Below are 21,571 nucleotides of genomic sequence, written 5' to 3' on the forward strand. Positions count from 1 at the left end.
TGAGATGTGCTCTCTTCCCTTCCCAGGGTGCTGTGCTCACACCATGACAGTTACAGAGGAACCAAGACGGGTATGCTGAGAAACACTAATTGACAGTCACACTTTGCTTTGCAGATGGATTAAACTGTAAGAGAGACTGGTTTGGAAAAAAGTGGGTGCTTATCATTGAATCAATTTTTGACATGCTCAGGTTGACTGCAGTACCTTTTTCATCAAAACCATTATCCGAAACTGAGCCACCGGAAGAGGTTAGGTTTGCTTTTTATTTTCCCTCTTTCATGGACTGAAGGGGCAAGATATGTCAGATACCTCAGCAGAGGTGAGGAGGGGTTCATCCCCTCCAGGATCAAGCAGCTGACACAGACAGGTCCTTACCTGCAGGATCTGAGGACTCTGTACCACTTCATCTGGAAAGACCTCATGCAGGACATAGGCAACAACCCTGCCTGCAGGTCGACAGCCCAGCTCATGGGGAATTTCAAAGACTACAGTTCTCCCCTCTTCCCTCTGGACATTGTCCCTGCATCCAAGATCTGCACTAGCTCTAGTTCTACCCAGATGACGATGCCATAGTCTCAAATGTTTAATTAGAATCATAATCAGGAGGAAGTAGGTATCACTGCTGTACAGCAACTTTGCACGTGAGGCAATTCCTTCTTGCACACAAACAAGATTTTAGGCAGGGCAGCAGACATGTTTCTTTGGGAAGATGGAGAGCCCAGCTGTAACAGCATGTACACAGATTGTGTGATAGGAAAGCAATCCTTGACAGAAATCCAGTTAAAATGTGGAACTAGTTCGATATATTCAAAGCAGTGACGAGCCCTAAGACTCAGAGAAAGAACATAATAATTGATAATAAAATAGTATTAAGGGTGAGGAAAAAACCATAATTAATCCATGGTTACATAAGCTGTAGCTCTGCCTGCAGCTGGCTCACAACGCTGGTCTTGTGTAGTTTTCACTGAAGTTTCTTTCCCTGCTGAGCACAAAGTGTGTGAAGGACTGGAGGAGTTGCCTTCTCCCACAGTCAACAGCCACCACCCACTTCCCAAACACTTCAGGGTGATGAGCACATTTCAAAGGGCCACTTTGGGAAACTTTCCTTTCTCCCTCGGAAGAGCAGGATTTCACCACCCACTTTTTCCAGAACAACCCTGCAGGGACAACAAGAGGAGATATGAGAACCAGCTTCTTCCAGCCTCAAATATCAGCCCAGACCCTTCCCTGGACAGATTCCCTGTTCCCCAAGAAGGGCAAGCAGAGGAAAAGCTCCTCCTTTCAACTACACAGCTCCCTTTCTCTCCCTGCTTTCCCAAGGAGGCCTTTGGGCTGCTGCTGCCACTGCTCCTCCTGCCACGGGTGCTTTTGAACTCTTCCCTAGTGCCATGGGAAAGCAAGGCCAACATTAAGAGAGCACTGACGTGTTCTCGTCAGGTGTCCTGTTGTGAACCCACTCAGCACCAGAGGTATCTGGCACTCAGCCTCCCAGGCTTGGTCTCTGCTATAATGAATGAACACTCATTAGCATACCAAAGAAATTAGACCTTCACATCACATCATACTACAGACAGAAAGAGTCTTGTCCTAATGCTGTTTACGAACCACATTTCAACTTCTTCACTTGGGATAAACAGCACCTTGCTCTCTGTTTTCCCACTGTGCTGAGGCCTCTTCTTGAAGCACTGAGCTCCTTGAAATCAGCTCAACCCCTGCTCTTCCAATTTGTAATTGCTAAGCTCCTAGCCTACACTCTGGGCTTCGATTTTTTAATTTTTTTTTTTTTTTTAAATAAGAAAATGACTGATAGGGACTCAGCTCCTTGCTGGAAAAAATCTGTGCACAACTTTGCTTCCAGCCTCATCTCAGAAAGAAGTTCTTGAAGGAGAAAAATTTAGGATAAAGCACAGCTACAAAATTTGATATGCTCTCTCACAGTGCTCCCTTTAAGCCTAAAAGTTCTGCCTAGATCAACTTTCCACACTGCCTTTTCTTTTGTCTTGCCTAATTCTGATTATACTGGCAAATTACTGTACTTGTTCCTTCATTTGTGGTCCTCACCTTCCTAGATACTTGCATTTTTTGTATGATGTTCTATATTTTTCATATGCTGTTCTGTAAGACCTCCTTCAAATATTTCACTGGTATTCAGATTCACTGTATTTCCATAAGCAATTCCTACAAAAAAAAAGATAAACTCCCCTGTCCAAGTTCAGTGCAGTTTCCACACCAATTAAAAAACCTGTGACCCCAATACATTTATTGTCTACTACAACCCAAAAGGAAGAACAGTTAACCTGGCAGTGTAAATGCCTTTAAATGTAACAGTTTGCACTCTTTTGAAAAATGAAATATTTTACTGTAACTGCTTATTTCAAATGTGGAATTATATTTAACAATTCTTATCTTATAATGACCATCTGAAGTGTAGGATATAAATTACACACAGGACTGAAAATCCATAAAAAACCATGTAATTCATCATTCTTTTGTGGAAATAACAGAATGATCTGGCGTTCCTGCCTTAGCTGAAAGTATATTGAATCAAGCACTGGCTGCACTTGTCTCTAAGGTTACCAGTGCACCACTCTATTTTGGAGCGACAGTTCTGATAGAGCAACATATTGCAATAAAATGTCTCTGTGCCTGTCTTCCCAGAGCACTTTTCTTTTTTACCTCTCTCCTAATGGTGCTGAAAACCTTCTCAAGACTGGATTCTACCCATTATTTTATTTGTCCAATCTATGTGCCAGGAAGAGGCTGAGAGGTGGAACAAACCAGAGCACTTCAGGCATGTGCTGTGCTCCATTAGGATTTTGGAGGCATCATTTTATTAAAGGACCTCTTCTGCAGCACTATCCAAGACAAGATATTCTGTCCATGCATTATATGCCCTTACCTTTTTTTTTTCCCACAGTGAAGCTGGAGCATTTTCAGACCCTGCTGGAGCTGTAATTGCTGCCAGCTGCTCTGTCAGCTGGGTGTGTGGGGTCTGTCACCAAATGCCCTGGCCAAGCTCCCACCCTCACCTCAGACAAATTGGAGAACAGCAAGATGCCCATATTGCTCAGTCATTTTTTAACAATATTCTTCTTATTCCCGAGGCAACAATTTCACACCTTTTCCTATCAATTGTGCTCTTTGATGGACTGAACTGTGGGATTATAGCCCCTCTCCACAGAGAGCTGTGAAGATTCTGCACTGCCTGAAGGATGGGAACACCTGCCTGTGCAGGTACCTGCTCCCAATACGAGCACTTTGACATCAGCTGTGCATCAACATCAAAATTCTCTTAGAAGCTGCACTCTCAACTCACTTAGGACACAAAATACATTACAGCAGGAAACATCACTTTCCTTAGGAAAATATTTCCTAAGCATCTCCCTACCAATTATATTCCCTCTGATGGTTTTACCAACCAGAAGCTTTTTTTTTTCTATTTTTTCTTTGGTCATGAAATCTAAAAAAGGGCTGTTAGCACTTCATGGGATATTTTAATTAAGAATTGTATATATACATATATCATTTGTGTCCTCATGGGGTATAGGCATTATTAAATCAATTTCATTGCTGTTAAGTTCCACTGAGGTAAAATAGGATACTGGATTTCCAAACTAATTATACGGGAAAAGGGTCTAGTCCCAAGCTTAATGGAAACATTGGACTGCATACACTTAGGTGGTTTAATTTCCTTAATTCTATCCAAACACCTGATCAGCCTAATCTAACAACACTGTAATTTGCAGACATTGGAAAACAAATATTTTACTCACCACTGCACATTTAGGTGCTAAGTTTGTAAGACACCTGTAGTTTTACCACCCCAATGAGCAAATCACTAACACTTGTCATCCACCTACCTCCTTGAAGCTGGGCTCCTTCTCCAATTTCACATCTGAAATTCAACAGACAGAAGTTTAACTATTTTCTTTCTTTCCTTTTCAAAGCTCCAGGTGCCTGGGAAGTTGTGACTCTCCTCAGCCACATCCCAGGAGCTCCCCATTCTCCGTAGCACTCTTGAAATCATCCAGAGGACAAGGACAAGGAATCTTAATGCCACTGAAGATGTTTTGCAGAAGATGCAGCAGTAATACCAGTCAGTTTCTTCCTTCCCTAGAGGCAACTGACTTGCCAGGAGGAGTTACTTGTAGTAAATACAAAACACCAGGGCCACTGCACCTTGCCTGTGTAATTTGAAGCTGTGCAGAAGAAAGTGGTATTCAGGATCTTTGGGTCATCCTCCTCTTGCTTCTTTCTTCATCTGTTAAACTTGTGAGGAGGGATACGAGGTCACACCTTGTATCCTCTGCATTTTATTAAAGGAGCCAACATTTAATATTCCAAATTTCCAAGGAGAATCTTTGGCTTACGATCAAATAAAAGCTCTTCTGTCTTAAAAGGTGCAATTTCTCAACTAAATGAACCTAACTGACTCTGTACTCAAAGTGCCAGAGCTGAGACAACAGAGAGAATAATCTTCACTTTCAGACACGGGGAGATCTACACGTGCCAAAAACTGAGGAACAAGGAGCAGTTGGTTATAGCAAATCATAGCAGATGTTAATGAACCAGGTCATAAATAATTCTGTCCTTGCTGCCAAAAGATTAAATAAATTAACTTTTAAAAATAATCAGCCTTTCTTTGTACTCAACAGTCTGGGGAAACTATTCCAATTGACACGCAGTTATGCCTGATTTTGTAATATAATTGAAATTTCAATATGACCTACAGGTTTCATAGATTTTGCAAGTTGTAGTAGCAGAAAAAGGAGAGAGGAATCAAGAAGGTAAAGATAAGCTCTAGCAAGCAGTAAATGGATATGCTGATTCCCTAGCTTTCCATAAATTAATAGGTCTAGTCTAGTAAGTGTCATATTTTAAGGACAGCGGAATCAAACAGTAATTTTTCAGACCCAAAATGTCATCACGGTGCTTAACAACGGATAAGCTACAAAAAGTCTACATTTTTTGGTGCTATTTTAGTGCAATGTGTACTAATTCTTGCTCACTCCTGTAGATCGCCTACAGTAATTAATGATTGCCATTAGTTATGTATGCAGACTCCGACAGGTAACACTGTTCAGTTGTGCTGTAAGTGGAAGGATTATTTCAACAGGTCAGCAAAAGTAAAGCAATGTCCTACACCAAATTCTTCAGTCTAACTAGCAGAGCCTGTATCTGGCAAACACTTTTGCAATATCCGAATTCAACTCATGCATAAAAATACCAGTAAAAGCAATTAATCTGTGTCTGATGCTCACCCTGGTGTACACATGTATATAAAAATACCTGTGTTTGTAGGACAGTGTGAGAAATAATGATAACATTAAAAGCATACCACATTTCCACCCAGATTTCCACAGATTTCAGATAACACGCTTATTAAACGTACCAGTCTTGCCAAAGGCATTCCTACAGAAGGCCATGACCTAGGACACTTCAAAGTCTGGGAAATTGGAGGTGGGACGTTGGGGTACAATAAATAGGGAGTGGGAGCCTGAAACAGAGCTATAGGGAAAGGAGGGAACAGGGTATGGGATCCAAAGATCTGGGGTAACACATTTCCCCAGCACTTGCTACTGCTGAGACACAAGCCCTGTTTGCTTCCTTTTGCAGGTAACTAAACACAACTGGATGTGACACACAGCAAACACGAGCATGGAGTGGCTGTTCTGCAGAGAAACACCAGCACATTCTGGTGGAATCGGCCTTTTCCTGTATCCTCCACACACCGAGGCCGTGCTCAGAGCGTGCACGCAGCTTGTGTTTCCTTCATGGCCACTTGGCTCCAAGTGGGAAAACCCTGCTCATTGAATTCAGCTGGGTTGGGAACTCATTTACCATGGCTGGTTAGGAGAAGCATCTGTACTGTCAGGTGAGCGTTTATTGAGTGACAGGTGTCATTTATAAAATCACAAACCAGCAGGCCCGGCCAAGAGAAGACTTGAAAGCGCCGCTCCTCCAGAGAAAACAGGAATTGTAAAACCTTGTTTGAATTCTGCTCTTACTTTTTCGTTGTTGTTTTGAGTGACATTACTGCAGTGCACATAGTAGCCCCCATAAATAGATACCCTAACTACACTGTGCTATATGTACCCCATAAGTCCTATAAATACCACAAAGCAAAGCCACACTTCGTGGTAACACTGGGACCCAAACAAGGTATCATTGCACATTAAAATTGTATTAAACTAATTGAAAAATAGTTGAACATTGCTAACAAAACAAGAGGAATACTAAACATTAAAAGACAAGAGACTTTTCAGTGTTCCATAAAACCACGCCTTTCAGACAAATTAATTATTTGCATCATAAAAAAAAATCCTAACAGTGAAAGAAAATATTCCAGAAGGAAGTGATGAGTAAAAAAGCTTCAGGTGATTTTTCATTACATTAAAAACAATTCCCATTCTCATAAAATATGCAGAACTTTACATCTTAAATAGTATATTTACCTTCAAAAATTACTTTCTTTTTAATCTTGCAAGAAATTAAACCTTAATTGGGTAGGAAAGTATTTGAAATATATCCAGAAATAAAAAAACTACAGCTATTCTCCTATAAGTGGCACAGCATCTGTCAGGAGTTTTCATATACCTTCAGGAAGATATCTCAAATTAAGCCAACACTGTACTTGCTTTCCATGATCAGAGTTAATATTCTGCAAACCCAAACTGGCTGCCTTTTTTATTTCATAGTTTCAATTTCTATCGCTGTACTTCACCCTGGCAAATAAGTGGATGCAGGAGGGGCTCACCCTCTGAATAAATAATAAAATCTAACTTGTCAGATCTTCCTTTGCCTCAAATGAAAAACATTTCATTCCTTTGTGATGCTGTTGAAGATAAACCTTGTTGCAAGAGACTTAATGAGCAGCCTTGGAATAAATCTAATGGTGTGTTCGAGCTACGTCACCACCTTGATGAACATCAGAATTACATCTGAGACCAGATGGGAGGAAAGAAAGATGCACTATACAAAATATGTCTTCATTTGAGGAGTAAAGTATTACTCAGTGGCATTATACATTGTTAATAAACTTTCTTTATGTGAAACTATAATTTAATATTTATGTATCTAATTTACATGTGACAAAGTAGCATATTCTAAAATTAGAGTGTAACCAGCAAACTATTAACTACTATAAACAATACCAAAACACAACTCAAACATATTTTAAGGAAACAATAGATACATTTTGGACTGGGGAATGATTTCAATTGCAGATATTGTTTTAAATACAGCTGTCAATTACATCTTGAAAAAATTTCTTCAAGCTCAAAAAGGTTTTCTGCTTAGGGATTCCTGGGTATATACATAAAGACCAAGAGCACACCACCAAAAAGTCCCCTATTGGTTACTAGTAGGTACAGTAATAATTGTAAATGCTGAAATTGTGTGGGGGAAATAATTTTCAATATCCATGTTATATGATGCACTAGACAATATCCCCTTTGAGCAGAAACTAGAGAAAATATCGTGCCCTTTATTATCTCTGTGGTTTCTTACGTGTAATAGACAGCAGAAGAATTGCACTTATTGTAACATTACAGTGTTAGATTGCAGTTCACCTTTTAGAATATTAGTGGCCAGAATACTTATGATAGGTTGTGCCTTATGCAAAGATGAATAAAGATGTGCACTTAAATTATAAAAAAAAACAAGCAACCACTTACAGAACCAACAGTGAGGCTTAACATAACAAACATGCACTAACCCTACACTTATGCAAAACTAAGTTCTTCCAGGAAACTGTAACCAACTGTTGACCTTCCACAAAGGTAAAGGTTTTGTCCCTTGGTAATATGTTTGGACTTTTTTGTAGTCGAATTCCAGTTTATTAGCTCATTGTCTGTAAATGTGCTGTTCCACTGTGGTCTCCTTTAGCTGCCCTTGAGCTTCTGCAGAATCTGCAATCTTACAGTCACTTTTATTTAAGGTTTTATTGAGCCGCAAAGTAAGTCCCCTTCAATACTACACAAATAGGCTTCCTTATTCATCCTCTTCAGGTTCCTGTGGTAAAATTGGTGTCTCCTCCTTTAAACAAGCTCTAAAAAACCCAAGGATTGTGCTGTAAAGGTGATATTTGCTTTTCTCTGAAGCAATGTTATGACCTTCATCCGGGTAGATCTGGCAGAGGAGAAAGGAAAAAAAGTAAATAGCTTTTAAAGGCTTTTCAAATATTTAGGACTCTAATTTTCTTTCTCTGATCTTCAAAATGTTTTAGATGACAACAGGATGATAACATTAGTTTTATGGCATCAAGGAAAGCTAATAAAACCCAAAGTAAAACTCATTCTCTTGGAATTTGAACTTACATAAAACAACCACTGCAGTGGAATCTGCAGAAGTGAAGAAATTTATATTCTCAGCCATTGTGCTTACAACAGTTTACTCAGCTGGCACTCTCAATAGTGCCTAGGCATCCAAATCCCATTAACATCCATGAGGATTAATTACCTCATGCTTTTAGGGACCTCTCAATATCTCAGCTTCCAAGTGTTTGGCAAAAACCCTTTTTATTCATATTTTTAACTATCTTCCTATCTGGTCCTAAGCCCATCTTCTCTCTCCTAGGGTGGATGTGGGCATTTTTATCTCTTAAATTCCACTGGGGATTTCTCCCAAGTGAGGCTGAGCAAACATTTGCAGGCTGAATGAAGAAATCCAGGCCACCAGACAAGAGACCTGAGGAGGCCTGAGGCAAAAAGCTTCAGCTGCCTCCTCAAAGCCAGGTTATCACAAGGTTGCATGAGAATGGCTCAACAGGGCTCTTCAGGGAGAACTCTGTCATTCTTGCTTCTTTCTCTCTCCACAGGCCTTCACATCCCCTCAGCTGAAACCACAAAGGCAGAAGGAACATTTTCTACATTTGAAGTCCTTTTCCCTTCCTTAAGTGGCACCAACCCCCTTCTTGCCTCTTCCTCCCTGATGTGAGCTCACACACTCCAGTGGAAACTACAGGATCACCTAAAGCCCAGTAAGGTCAAGATTTGCAGAGTCCAGCACCAGGGATATTTGGAGATACTAATTCAATCAAAACCCTCTGCCAGCAGCATCCATATGATCTGGGTGGGTCCCATGCAGGTCCATACCTTGGCAGACGCTCTGTCATGCTCTTTCAATGAATTTAAACGTTGAAAATAAGGGGAAATTACTCTCATGTGACCCAATACCATTTTACGTAAAAAGGGACCCAAAGTAGTGACATCCCCGTGTTATAAAGAACGCCTATGGATTCCAGAGCACTTTGTATAAAATTGTAGGATAAACAGGAGGAAAAAAGAAAGATGAGAGAGAGGAGGAAGAGCCCAGGAGAATGACAAGATGATATAGCTCCTGATGTCCATACCAACAGTGAGGAAAATGGGATTAACCAGAGTTCTAACTGCAAACTGAGGTAATACCACTGTGTTGTGGTAGAGAGGGTCCTTTGCAGTGAAGAAATAGCAACAGGAAGTTAAATGTTCAACTGTGTTTATAGGAAAAGTCACAGGTGCACATACCTGCATAGTGTAATTAGCCCCAGCTTTTATTAGACGCTTAATTAGTTCTGCTGAATGCTGGAAGTGAACTTTAGCTGCAAGAAAACATTTGATATTATTAGAAACAGCTACATTAATATGAAATACTTATCTGTTACACAACTTTGGCTGGAAATATTTCCAGGCTCTGTAATTACTGGATCTGAAGCTGACTATCTTTAAGGCCAGCCCCACCAGCAACAGGGTGTTACAGGAGAGGTTTTGGAGAAGGAGCTGGAAGCCCCAAGGGAAGCCACACTTTCCACACACTTTGTGAGGACTGCTCTGCTTACCTTTGATTTACACACACTGTGATAGCTTAGAGATGTGAAAAACCATTCTGTGTGAACATTGTGGCATTTTATAATTTGCTTGAAGGAAAGCACACTGAATTCTCTATTGCTTGCACAGGGTCATTACAGCCCACACTTCTTTAGGTAATGGACTTTCTGGAACCTACCAGTAACCTGAGCTTTGTGTGGCAAAACCATTATTACCATGTCCTAACTCTGCAGAGTTTAGGCTGTGGGTGGGCTGGGCAGTGTCACTGGATGTGGTATCGAACAAGGGCAGCAGGCAGTCAGACTCCCAGGCCAGAGCACCCGGCTTTGCTCAGACATCTATCAAAGTCCCCATTCCCTCCAGTGCTCAGTTCAGAGGGGGAGAAATTGCTGCCTGTTGCAATCAGCAAAGCTTGAGCCTCTCATCCCTTCTCAGTCACCCAATATATTTTCATCCCTCTCCCCTGTGCTCTGGGGAGAGGCACTGGGCAGTGTTTGCACTGCTCTGGTTGCACTTTGGATCTGTAACACAGGTTTGGCAAGCCACACTGGGGTGACAGGCTGGCACTCTGCCAGCTGTGCCTGGGCACTGTCACCTCTGTGAGGCACTTATCACTTCAGACTGAGGAGTAAGAAACCTTGTGTTATCCCACATCCACCAGAAAATACTGGGAAAGAAGCAGGCATGTCAGTCTGTACAGAGCAGCCGTTTGCATCACTGTAATTTGGGCCTGCATCAAAGCTCATTCTTTAGACTTACTTCAGTTAAGAACGTTCAGAAAAATACACTGCAGTTAAATCTGCAATTACAAATTATCTCAATTGATGAATCTTATGATTCCATTTAAAGTGCTAGAACTTATCCTGCATTACTCATTCTCTGTCTTAATCTACTGCTAAAAGTATTGGTGCTATTAAAAGGTTCTGTGTAGCTTCAGCTTCAGAAGCTTTGGCACTACCTTGTAATTAATTAGATGAAAAGATTAACTTCCCATTTGGAGATGTACTTCACCAGCTGTACTGACAATTCTGCAGAATTTCTATGAATTTAAAACAACATTAAAAATGTATGTTTTTCTATTAATAATTCATATAATACCTTTCACTAGCAACACAGTGGTCCACAAGATTTAAACAAATTAGAACATACAGCACCTAAAAGGTGCAAATCCTCAGCAAAGAAAAGCGTCACCAGTTCAGAGCTAGAAGTGACAGTTGAAACAAAATAAAAAATCCTATCAGAGGGAAAATGAAACTGCAAATGTACTTGCTAGGTGTGTGCCTCATCAGCCCTTGAATGCCTGCCTATTGGACACTCTGACTCCAAATTAGTTGCATCTGTAATCACTTACCATCAGCTGTCCCATGAACTATTAGCAAATCCACTTCTTTTAAACCATGAAGATTGTGTAATACGCTGGATGCCTAGTGAACAAACACACACAAAACTGTAACTGAATTGCATTTTGAGAGTAAAATGGTCATTTTAGGTTACTTGTTTATACAAAATTACCTGATAAGTAATTTCCTCTTTTGATGGAATCCCAAGGTATCTTTCTGAAAAAGCTGATGCTGTAAAAATAAAAAAAACCAAAACAACAGACCTTGTGAATTCCAAGTTATTTCTATTTTAAAACTCATCATTTCTGACCTAGAGTCAGAAGCTATTTAAGCCATGAATTCGAGATGTTCATTTAGAGACACACAATGTACCATTTTGATGCACCATTTAAACCCACTTTTAAATAGTTAAAAAAAGAAACCAACCAATACCCAACCATCTCTCCTCCCAAAATAAAAACCCCAGCCAACAACAGAAAAAACCCAAACCAAAGCACAAGCTAAAACCCAAAGTCTAACAGACCATTAAAGTAATCTGGTCTGGTTTCCTGTGTATCACAGTTCACAGCCTGTGCCCAAAACTTCACATACAGAACCAAATAACCTGTGACTGAATGACAACATGGTTGATATTGCAGGGAATTCACTACTAACCTTAAAAGATTCATTCCTAATTCAAGACTTGATTCATGCTTGTATACCTAAAGGATTCTTAGGAAACTAGTTAAAATGAGGTAAAGGACTGCAAAATCAGTGCTGTCAATAATACTGTGCCTATTGTGGGTTCTGGTGAACTCTCCCAGTGTCAGCTTTACTTTCATTTGAAAAACAGACCAAGACAGTGAGTTGAAACCTCATTAATATTGTTGCATTATCTGTCCTTAGTTAAAATAAATAACAGGTATTCTGAATAAACTATCACACAGGTTTAGGGCAGGGAGCACTCACCATATAACTTCATATCTGTGATTGGTGCCACCACAGCTCCACACTTGAAGAGCCGCTCGCTGGATTTGAGGATCATCGATGTAATGTAGCCACCATACCCCTAATAATGGGATTGAGATCTTTGTTAATTTATTTCATTCTAGCAAGAATAAAGCTAAAGGCCATTAGCTGCTAATCCAGTGGTACCATTTTTACAGTTTAAGGGTGTATAAATATCTCATTGACCTGGTCATGACCTTTAATCTATGCAGTTAATAATAATGAGTATTGCACATTTCTTCACCATCTCCAAAGCCTAACACATCTCCCCTGGAAGAGTTGACGCGAGAGAGCCATGAAACCTTTGTGAAAGCTTTAACTTGAGACCACAGATTTCCTTGAAATGACACTGGAAATCCATTTCTGTACACCTGTAATCATTCTAGACTCACAGAAAGTGAAATTCTGAATTGTGGCACCTGGGATTGATGATTTTCTCATATATTACGGGTTCCTCAAATTTCTCCACTTGCCATCTTTGTTTTCCCTTCATCAGTACTGAAAAATTGGTATTTCTCCAGGTATTTTTTGTTGTTGTTGTTTTGTGTTTGGCACAACACACTTCAGGAAGATGAAATTATCCCATGACAGGGAAAATATAATGCAAAACACCAGCTGATCCAAAAAAGGATTATGCATCAAGTGCTCACAGTTTTCTCATGGACTTCTATGAATTCTGCCTGCTCCTGTTCTTCATGTCTAAATAGTTAATGAACAGATGATTTCTGTGGAAGAATGGTAATATTTGACAACCTTTTAACCTTATTTAAGAAATGTAAGCAAAGAGGACTGTTCTTTGGAATCAATCCATAGTAAATGGGAATTGGACACACTGAAGAAAATACCAAGTAAGAGCTGGATTTTCAAGGGAGCAGGAAGAACTGAGTTATTCCTTTCCCATAGAAATTTCAGCCCAGGAGGCCAAGAGCCATCCAGATCTGTTCATGTGCAGGAGGAGATTTCACCTAAGACAGAATTTCTGAGTGGGCACCTGTAACTTACATAACTCAAAGAGTTTAAGAGAATCGCAACTTTCCTCTGCCTCTGGGTTTTCTCTGCTTTTACTTTTGCTTAATATTCTGTTTGTGTCTTGCCCAGTAGCTCCACAGCACAATTTTAATCCAAGGATAGGTATTGCCAGGTTATCTACTATTTATTCCATGTTTTCATTACGAGCTTGTTTAATTCTCCTGGGAGCTTCTTCCCTTTGTGCATGTGCCCTTGCTACCAGCCAGGCTTTCCAGGACAAAAACACTACAGAGCAAATTTTTTTAGAAATTCTTAGAAGCATTTCACAGCGACATTGCTATTCCATACATCCTGATGCACGAACACGTGGAGCCTCCCTCATCTGCTGGGTTTCTGGGGTTACAGCCTAATTGCCACATTTTCAAGAAAGATGTTGGCTGTAGAATTGCAAAGCATTTTAAAACTCTCTTTTCACTTCCATGAATAAAACCACAAACTACATGGAACCACACTTGGCTGTCTACCAGTTCAGAAAGGCCCTTGGATTGTGCATCACTCGGGCTTGCACCCCCCACAGAGATAAGCAAGGGGGCATTGGCAGAGTGCCTGGCAATTTCCCTCACTGTGCCCTTCTGGACAGTCTTGTTACCCTTGTGCCTCAATGACATCACCGATTGTGACAAGAATTTTACTTCTGTGTAGTTCTGAAACCTCTTAAAGAGCTCCCTGAAAGTGTGCATAAGTCCAGCTTTATGAGATCAGCATTAAGCCATTCCAAAGTCAGCTTCTTTTCAAGCAAAGTGCATATTCTGTTTTCATCAGTAAGGCAATTTAATGCATAGAAAGAAAAAAAAATGTTTCCCTATCACGTTCTTGTACGTGATAAAAAAGAAATTAGTTTTAAAGTAGATTTATAATTGACTCTAAAACAAGCAAAGTGGAGGAAAATACAATTAACCCAAAGAAACTGTTAAACAGGCTTTATCATTAATTATAAAACTGACTTTTAAATTTTATGATTTTTTTTTTCTTTTGACAGTAAAAAAACAACTCTGAAATGTTAACTTGGAAAGAAGAAATTTCCCTGAATTCAAAGCAGTGTTGAAAGCTTATTGAATTTCTCGCTCTTCCCTCCTCAACACTTCTCTCAGAAAATAAATGCAGGAACATGGTATTCAATGATATTTCATGCAAGAAAAGAAAATTGGGGGTAGGCCTTGGCAGACATGTAAGCCGTGGTTACATGCATGCTCTTCAGTAACTGGCTCATCACATCACTCTTAGGAAAAAAGGTACTGATGAATCTCTGTCAGAAAACAAGTGGGAATTTTCAAGTAGCAATGAAAAGAACTTCTGAAGTCAAAACCAAGCAATTGTGGATGCTTAGGGATTTCAATCCACAAAAAGTTTTTTCAATCATTTGGGAAGAGGATATAGAGAATTTTTGATGCTTCTATACATGTGTCTTTCATATACACTGGTAACAGGCATTAAAACCTGAATAGAAATGTGTGCCATGATCACCTGGTGGATGAAATTGGCCCTGCTTGCACATCCTCAGCTGGAAAATCTCTGGTTGCCCCCCTACAACCCAAATACTGCTTTTGACCTGCCTGAAATTCTTGCAGTGATGGTCTCTTCAGCTCAAGGTATGCAGCAAGAGCTCAGATCTTTGAGGAAGGTCATGTTCATATGAAATGCTAACAGCAGTCACTAACATTAGCCAGTCCTCAAAATGCTACCATGCAGGAGGTAAATGTCAATCTCCTCATCCTGCATCCAGACAGACTGAGACAGGCAGGTTAAATGACTTGCCTGAGGCTGTGCAGCAACTCAGAAGCAGAGTGGGAATGGCAACTAAGGCACTTAATGGTGAAACACATGCTGCTCTTAAAAGCGATGATTGGGGGGCACTTGATCACGGTTTGTTATTGCTTTGAGCTCAAAAACACAAAACAGCTTCATTTTAAATAAGAAAACTTAAAAAAATTTAAAAGGTTGTGCATGCCAGTTCATAGATGAAGCAGAAGTTGTGTGGTGTTTCTAATTGCTGCTTTTTAATAGACATCAGTAAAATGATGTTTAGCTTGATACTAAAAGTCGAGCCTTTGCCCTGTTGTGTCTCATGCTAGGGGCAATGACATGCACACAGCTGATAAAATAGCTAAGGCAAGATTTCTCACTGGTGCAACAAGGAGCTTGCTGAGAGTAACACAGGGTAGGTGCTCAGCTAAGCTCAGGGGTCAGTAAAAGATTCAGATATAAAACCTGTGTTTTATAGGACAACATTGTCAATTTAACTGCAGCCCAAATATAAAACTGTAAGAAACAAGCTTTCACAAAAAACAAGTCCCTATTAAAAATTTCTAAAGAAAGCAGAATTTTTAAAAAATACTTTTCCCTTCAGATTACGAAATGCAAATAGTGTAATACCATAAAACTGATTTTATTGACTTCAATACCCGTTCTGAGAAAAAATACTGTACAGAACAGACAGTAAACTATAGATGGTTTTTTTCCCCTATTTTAGTAACTGAAATTGTCTTCAGAAAATAGAGAAATATATTTATGAACTGAAAGTACTTTCTTAAAGAATCATGATGATATATCCTGCTATTTTTGCACATTACCTTTCCAAATATGCCCAGTCTCTTAGGATCAATGAAGGGCTGTTTCAAAAGTGATCTGAAAGGAAAAAAAAGTTTCTTTTTTAATTTTTGCAAAGTAAAATGGTGGATTTTACTTCCTGAATATAGTATGTAAAGAACATTACTTGTGCATTAAGGAACTGTCATACATGCAGATCAGGTAGAAGAAGAAATTACATCCATATAAGTAGTACTGCACTGGGAAATGTGATTTACTTCCTAATTCCTTTTTTTATAAGGCAAACAGTTGGTGTTTGGCCCATCTCACCTAATTTAGATATCCGAATTTAAGCATCTTGTCTAAATTATCCCTTTACATCTGTTTTTCAGCTAATGGAGAGAAGAGAGATACCCTTTAGCATTCCTACACATGATGGAAACTTCTCTCAGTCTGGGGAGGATCACTCTTCAGAAATGCCAGGATTTTCCACTCACTAGGGCTTAAATGACTGGCTTTGACCATATGCCTAGCACCAGCTAAAGGAAGATAAAATGAATGGACGTTCTTGAATCTAGATAAATATACAAATAATTAATTCTCTCATCGAGGCCATTAATCCTCTAGGGTGAATTTTATACAGAAAAGACAGAATAACCTGAGGGGAAATATCAGACACATCTTCCTATCCATGGAATGGTTGAAGCATCAACCCCTTTCAAAAGAAGGAGAAAAAATATCTGACTTAAAATCTGTCTTTCCCTTGGAAAACCCAGAAAAAATCCATCCAGACCTTGGTATGAGGCATTCTGACACGTACACCCTGAGTAAGGAGTGTTGTCAAAGCTACACATGATTACTTCACAGATGGAAATTACTCTTTTCTGCAGCTAGGAGACTTACATCAGTCTGCGAATGATAATGTAAATGAGAAATAAAAGGCATTTGCCCAAATTTTGCTCTCATTTACACCATTAGAACTCCATTTGTTTTGTGTGATTACTCTGGAACTCTGTGGTGGAAATGAGAGCAGTATCCTATGGTACAGACCTAAAATATTGTAACACAAATGCATTTAAACGTTAATGTGCACAGCAAGAGATTTACCTACAGAATATATACAAATATGACTTAGCTCAGGTGGCATATTTAGACTGCACAGAGCAGGACAGCTTTATCAAAGAGAAACACCAACACAGAAAAAGCCCCCAAAACACCTCTTTGATTTTTTATTTGCTGTTTGTAGTGGAAGGATTGTGGTTTCAAAATTTGCAACTGCATTAAGAAACAAACATGAACAATGCAGAGAAAACAGTCTGGGCAGTTTTAGTTCAAATGCTCATTCATCCAGGTGGAGGCAGGGTGAAAGAGAAGAGTTTGCACATACGTACTCTACGGCTGCTATTTGGTCCTTCACTTCCACTGATCCTAAGCAGCGGTGGACCTCCTGTAGGATCTTGAGGCCTTGAAATCCACTCCCTCTGCCATCGAATCGAGCTACGATGACATTATCAGAGTTGACAAGCACTGAGTCCCAGTCAATGTGAAACTTATCTGTAACCAACTGGCTGCCTGGAGCTTCATCACTGCAAATACCAACACACCAGACACAAACGAAGACTATTGACAATGTGATGCACTGTGCCGAGCTCTGATATTTCATTTAACCTGCGTGGCAGAGTTCAGTCGGTTATGCAACCCTGCTGAGCTACTGTCACTTCCATCAATACCATCCCATTAGAGCTGCAAGCCCTGCAGCAAAATAATTTCTTGAACTTTATAACCACTATGCTGCGGGGCTGCCAATACCTGAATACACTTTGTTGAAGGACACAGAAAATTAAAGCAGTTCGTGCTGCTTATAATAAAGTGAAGAAAAAACCCCAAACATAATCACTAATGGCTAGCTCAGCTCTGAGAAGGCTCATGCAGAATTTGTAAAGTCGCTCTGAACACACAAAAAGGTAAATTCATTCAGCACCCTGATTACCATTCTGTAGGATATATAATACTATTAAGAAGGATGTCATCTTAGAAAACAAAAATAATTGCGTTATTGTATCCTTGAATGGATTTTTTGAAATAGAGTACAAAGAAGACTAAAGTATACACTAGAGAAAATTGTATTTTCTCCATCCAAATTCATAGCAAGAAATGGATGCAGGCAGGAGTGATAAGTCTATTTTATGACCAAAAAAAAAAAAGGTGGTTTACAGCACAAAAGGTGAAATAGAATTGGAGAATGCAGTTTCTAGAAAAACAGTAAGATTTTCCATTGAAGTCAAATACACTATTTTCCTTACAAAGAAAATAAAATGTCAGTTTTAAAAGGGAAGTTTGTCATTATTTTCCCCCAAGATAAACACAGAATAAAAGAGCAGGCTACCATGAAGTTGTACAAAATGCAAAATAGTTCTATGCTGGCTGCATCTGCCAGAATAGAATGCAAATTAAAATGTAAAAGTGTCTGTGCTGGCTGTATGGAAATTAAATTGGATGGTCTGTGGGAAAATCCTGTCTAAGGTGAATGAAAGATGAAGACAGAAATTATTATTTTGCCAAATAGACTTAGGTAAACCCTGGGGAAGAAAGAGACAAAATATCCTACACTAAGTATTGTCTTTTATATACAATAACGTGCTGATTCAGTATCTGGCTTTGGCTGCGGATAACACAGACCATCCTCAAGGTAATCACTCAGTTAATTAGCAAGCATATAATGAACACATGTGTTCTCAAATTCAGTCAGATCTATCTATTTAGTTGCTATATCATGTACTGAAATCAGGATTACTTGGTTACAGACTCAGCCACAACACGTTACGCTTGATTTACATTATCTTGTGCATCAGGTTTATACTTGGTTTACAGAAAGAAAAGAAGGGCATTTTTTTGGTGTGTTTAATCAATTCAGTTGTGATTACACTGATTGCTAACAATGTGAAGCAATGAGTTTGGAAATACTGTCAAGTGAGCTCTGCAGAAAACACATGATTCAGGAAGTATATAATCATTATTATTTGCAATAAGGAGCAGAACAATACTTCCAATTCTGCTCATTGCACAGAGCAAGCTTTTCAGAAGCACTACACATTGACACAGATGTTTTCACAAAGTATTTATCATTACTTCCAATAATAGGAGCCTCAGATCAGTTACAATTATTTGTAAATTCTTCCAACTTTGCACAATAATATGTCAGAAATATCCATGTGTGACTAGGTAACTTTTCAACAGATTAACACATTCCACACAAGTGAAAGTATCATGAGTCAGCCTCCTTCCCTCCCATCAAATATGAGAACAAAACTAATACACTGTTCACATTGGATTTATACATGTTCTATATCTAAGTTATAGATACATCTGGTGTATACAGATATATATATATGTTGTATTTCTAGACACTTAGGAATAGGAGAAGAACCATTACATTTATAAGCTTTTCTCTAAGCCAGAAAGTGCTAACACCAAAAAGTGTTTTAAATCAAAGGTGATACCCTTAGAGAATTTCTTCTATTAAAAAGGAAAAACAAACAGAACCTCAGCAAGTTTCTCAGTGGGTGTGAACTGACAGTGATGGTTTCTCAAGCTCCTTTTAGGAGGTCATAGCTGGGCTACTTTTGGGCTCAGACTTTAAACACTACACATCATCCAGCCCTGCATGATGGGTTGTTTGATGTATTGCTTTTGGAAGCAATTTTCCAGTGGTTAGTTTATTTCAAGAATGTCCATATAAGTAGTCTGTGATAGGCATTTAAAGCTATTTCCATTGAGGTCCATAGCAAAATTCCCATTAGCACCAAAAGATCTCTTTACTCTTCAGCAGCCACTATAAAATGATACTGAGTATCTGAGGTGTGCTTGTGTCCTCCAGAGAGAGACAGCATATATTCTAATCACCCTTTAGGCCCCATTCTTACCCTTTTATGTGGGGGCTTCTGCAAAATTCTTATCCTTTACACAAATCTGAACATCATCCTGAGGGCTCTGTAGCAAAGCAAGGCTGGTCCTACAGTGCAGTAACATGCACAGCCTGATTTGGGAAGTTTGTCTTGCTTTTACAGCCATCTCAAAGGTCAGGTTTTGATTTATGCTTATCACTACCCACAGCCTAATTATAATTAACTGTTGCTCAGTGGTACACTCTTCACAGAATTATTTTTTGACCCCACTAGTAAGCCTGGAAGAAAGTCCGTGCCATTGATGCTTAGGTGTAATGCACATACAAAAGTCTTCCCACCCAAGTATGGATGGCCCTGAGGGAATCATGGGCCAGCCAAAGCACTACAGCAAAATCAAAGCCATCAACAAAAGGGCAAACAAAGCTACAGGCTCTTCAACATCCTCAGGGGCTCCTAAAGGAGCATCATCTCCAGATGCTCAAACGAGAGCAGATGATCCAAATGAAGACTATGCCTGGTTCTTTCTGATTCATTTTTCTTCCACACAAGTGACAGCGCTTGCATTTTCCTTTTTTTCACTCCTGACTTTCAAGGTTCAGAGCTGCCCAGTGTGTCTTTGACAGCAACTACACTGTGATTCCACTGTGGCAGCACAGCTGCTGATGGCTTGGGCATACTGCTGACGTTCAGCATCGTGGTACTGCTTAAACAGGCAGAAACCATCAACAATACACCAATATCAACAGCTCAGTGGGGGGTTTGTGTGCTTCTTGCAAGTCAGTCACACACATCTCAGACTGACTGGAAAAAGGGGCAGCTCATTATAAGTTTATATATTGCTGAAAAGAGGCGAACCTGTTCTTCCAGATTCGATAACCAAAACCTTAAACTGAAGTCTCTGTTCATGACTTGAGTTACAGCCTACAGGGAATAATGCAGTGTTAGCAGAGAAGCTGCTGTACTCTGAGCAATACTCCTCTGCTAGCATGGCTGCAGCAAAATCTGTTCCATATTTTGCATCATTAGAAAACCAAGTGACAAGATTTTGAATAGGAATTTTAGAAGTTATAGGACTGACCAAGCAGGGGGGGGGAAGACAATTTTAAAAGATGCATGGCAAATAACTGCTGTCATCCCTGCTTAATCTCCAGTGTATGTCTTTTCATTTCTGCAAAACTGTGGATTTGGTGCAACATATGGAAAAGGTAACTGGACAGCAAATACGTGAGAAAGGCTAAAAACCAAAGAATAAAATCTAAAAAAACAAATATCCTCTTTTTTTTTTATGGTGAAACTGAGTGGGGAAAGATTGTTTTGCAAAACTGGTGCAATAGTAAAATACATTTCCTTCTCAGATTTCACGAAAATCAGTTTCCAAGCACACCCATCATTACTGGTCAAAAATCCGAGAGCCTCAAATAGCCTCAAACATTGAGAAAGAAAAAAAGTTTTTCTCTCTGTTCATATGCCCTGTTCAGACATATCAGACCGCAGCTAAAGACAGACTGTGTGTTTCCATCTCCTCCCTGCAATATGGCCACACAAATTAAAACTCATCACCAGAAGAGATTCCATTATGAGGGTAGAAAACGTGATAGGCAGGACTGAAGCACACAGCATAATAAAATAAAACTGTTATTCTTAAAATATCTTTCTAAAACCCTTGAGGCTGAAGACTTTAAAAATACAATTTTGAGAACGAGAGATGTAACCCTGTAATGAGAAAAGGAGGTGAAGTTTTGAATCTCCTTTTGTTTTTCTACAGAAGATTAAATGAGCACTTTATTAGTGCTTAGTAAGATATGTATTGCTGTATATGTGGGGGAAGTGGGAGTAGGGGAAGCTGAAAGAGGACGGATCTCAATGATTCCCCAAGACTTTTGTGTGGACAAGACTGAAGGGAGAGAGCAGATCCATCACTGCCCATAGAACCAGGACTGCTACTGCCAATGAAACAGTTGGAATGAGCCTCCAGTCT

General features: G+C 39.5%; 1 protein-coding gene across 3 annotated transcripts in view; it reads right to left on the bottom strand.

Moving 5' to 3' along the window:
* Positions 1-5,864: 5,864 nt before the first annotated feature.
* Positions 5,865-21,571, bottom strand: part of DPP10 (dipeptidyl peptidase like 10) — a 451,044-nt gene continuing 435,337 nt past the window's right edge. The window contains exons 20-26 of one of the 3 annotated variants that reach the window (XM_032114483.1): positions 17,080-17,274; positions 15,733-15,787; positions 12,095-12,194; positions 11,319-11,377; positions 11,158-11,230; positions 9,507-9,580; positions 5,865-8,130 (exon numbers count right to left, since the gene is read on the bottom strand). In XM_032114483.1, the coding sequence (XP_031970374.1) occupies positions 7,993-8,130; positions 9,507-9,580; positions 11,158-11,230; positions 11,319-11,377; positions 12,095-12,194; positions 15,733-15,787; positions 17,080-17,274 (694 nt within the window). In that variant the 3' untranslated portion in view covers positions 5,865-7,992. The remainder of the gene's footprint in view (positions 8,131-9,506; positions 9,581-11,157; positions 11,231-11,318; positions 11,378-12,094; positions 12,195-15,732; positions 15,788-17,079; positions 17,275-21,571) is intronic. The other 2 variants (XM_032114484.1, XM_032114485.1) reach the window with 2 other exon arrangements.

Source organism: Corvus moneduloides, chromosome 7 (genome assembly GCF_009650955.1).
Source record: "Corvus moneduloides isolate bCorMon1 chromosome 7, bCorMon1.pri, whole genome shotgun sequence".
Taxonomy (NCBI): domain Eukaryota; kingdom Metazoa; phylum Chordata; class Aves; order Passeriformes; family Corvidae; genus Corvus; species Corvus moneduloides.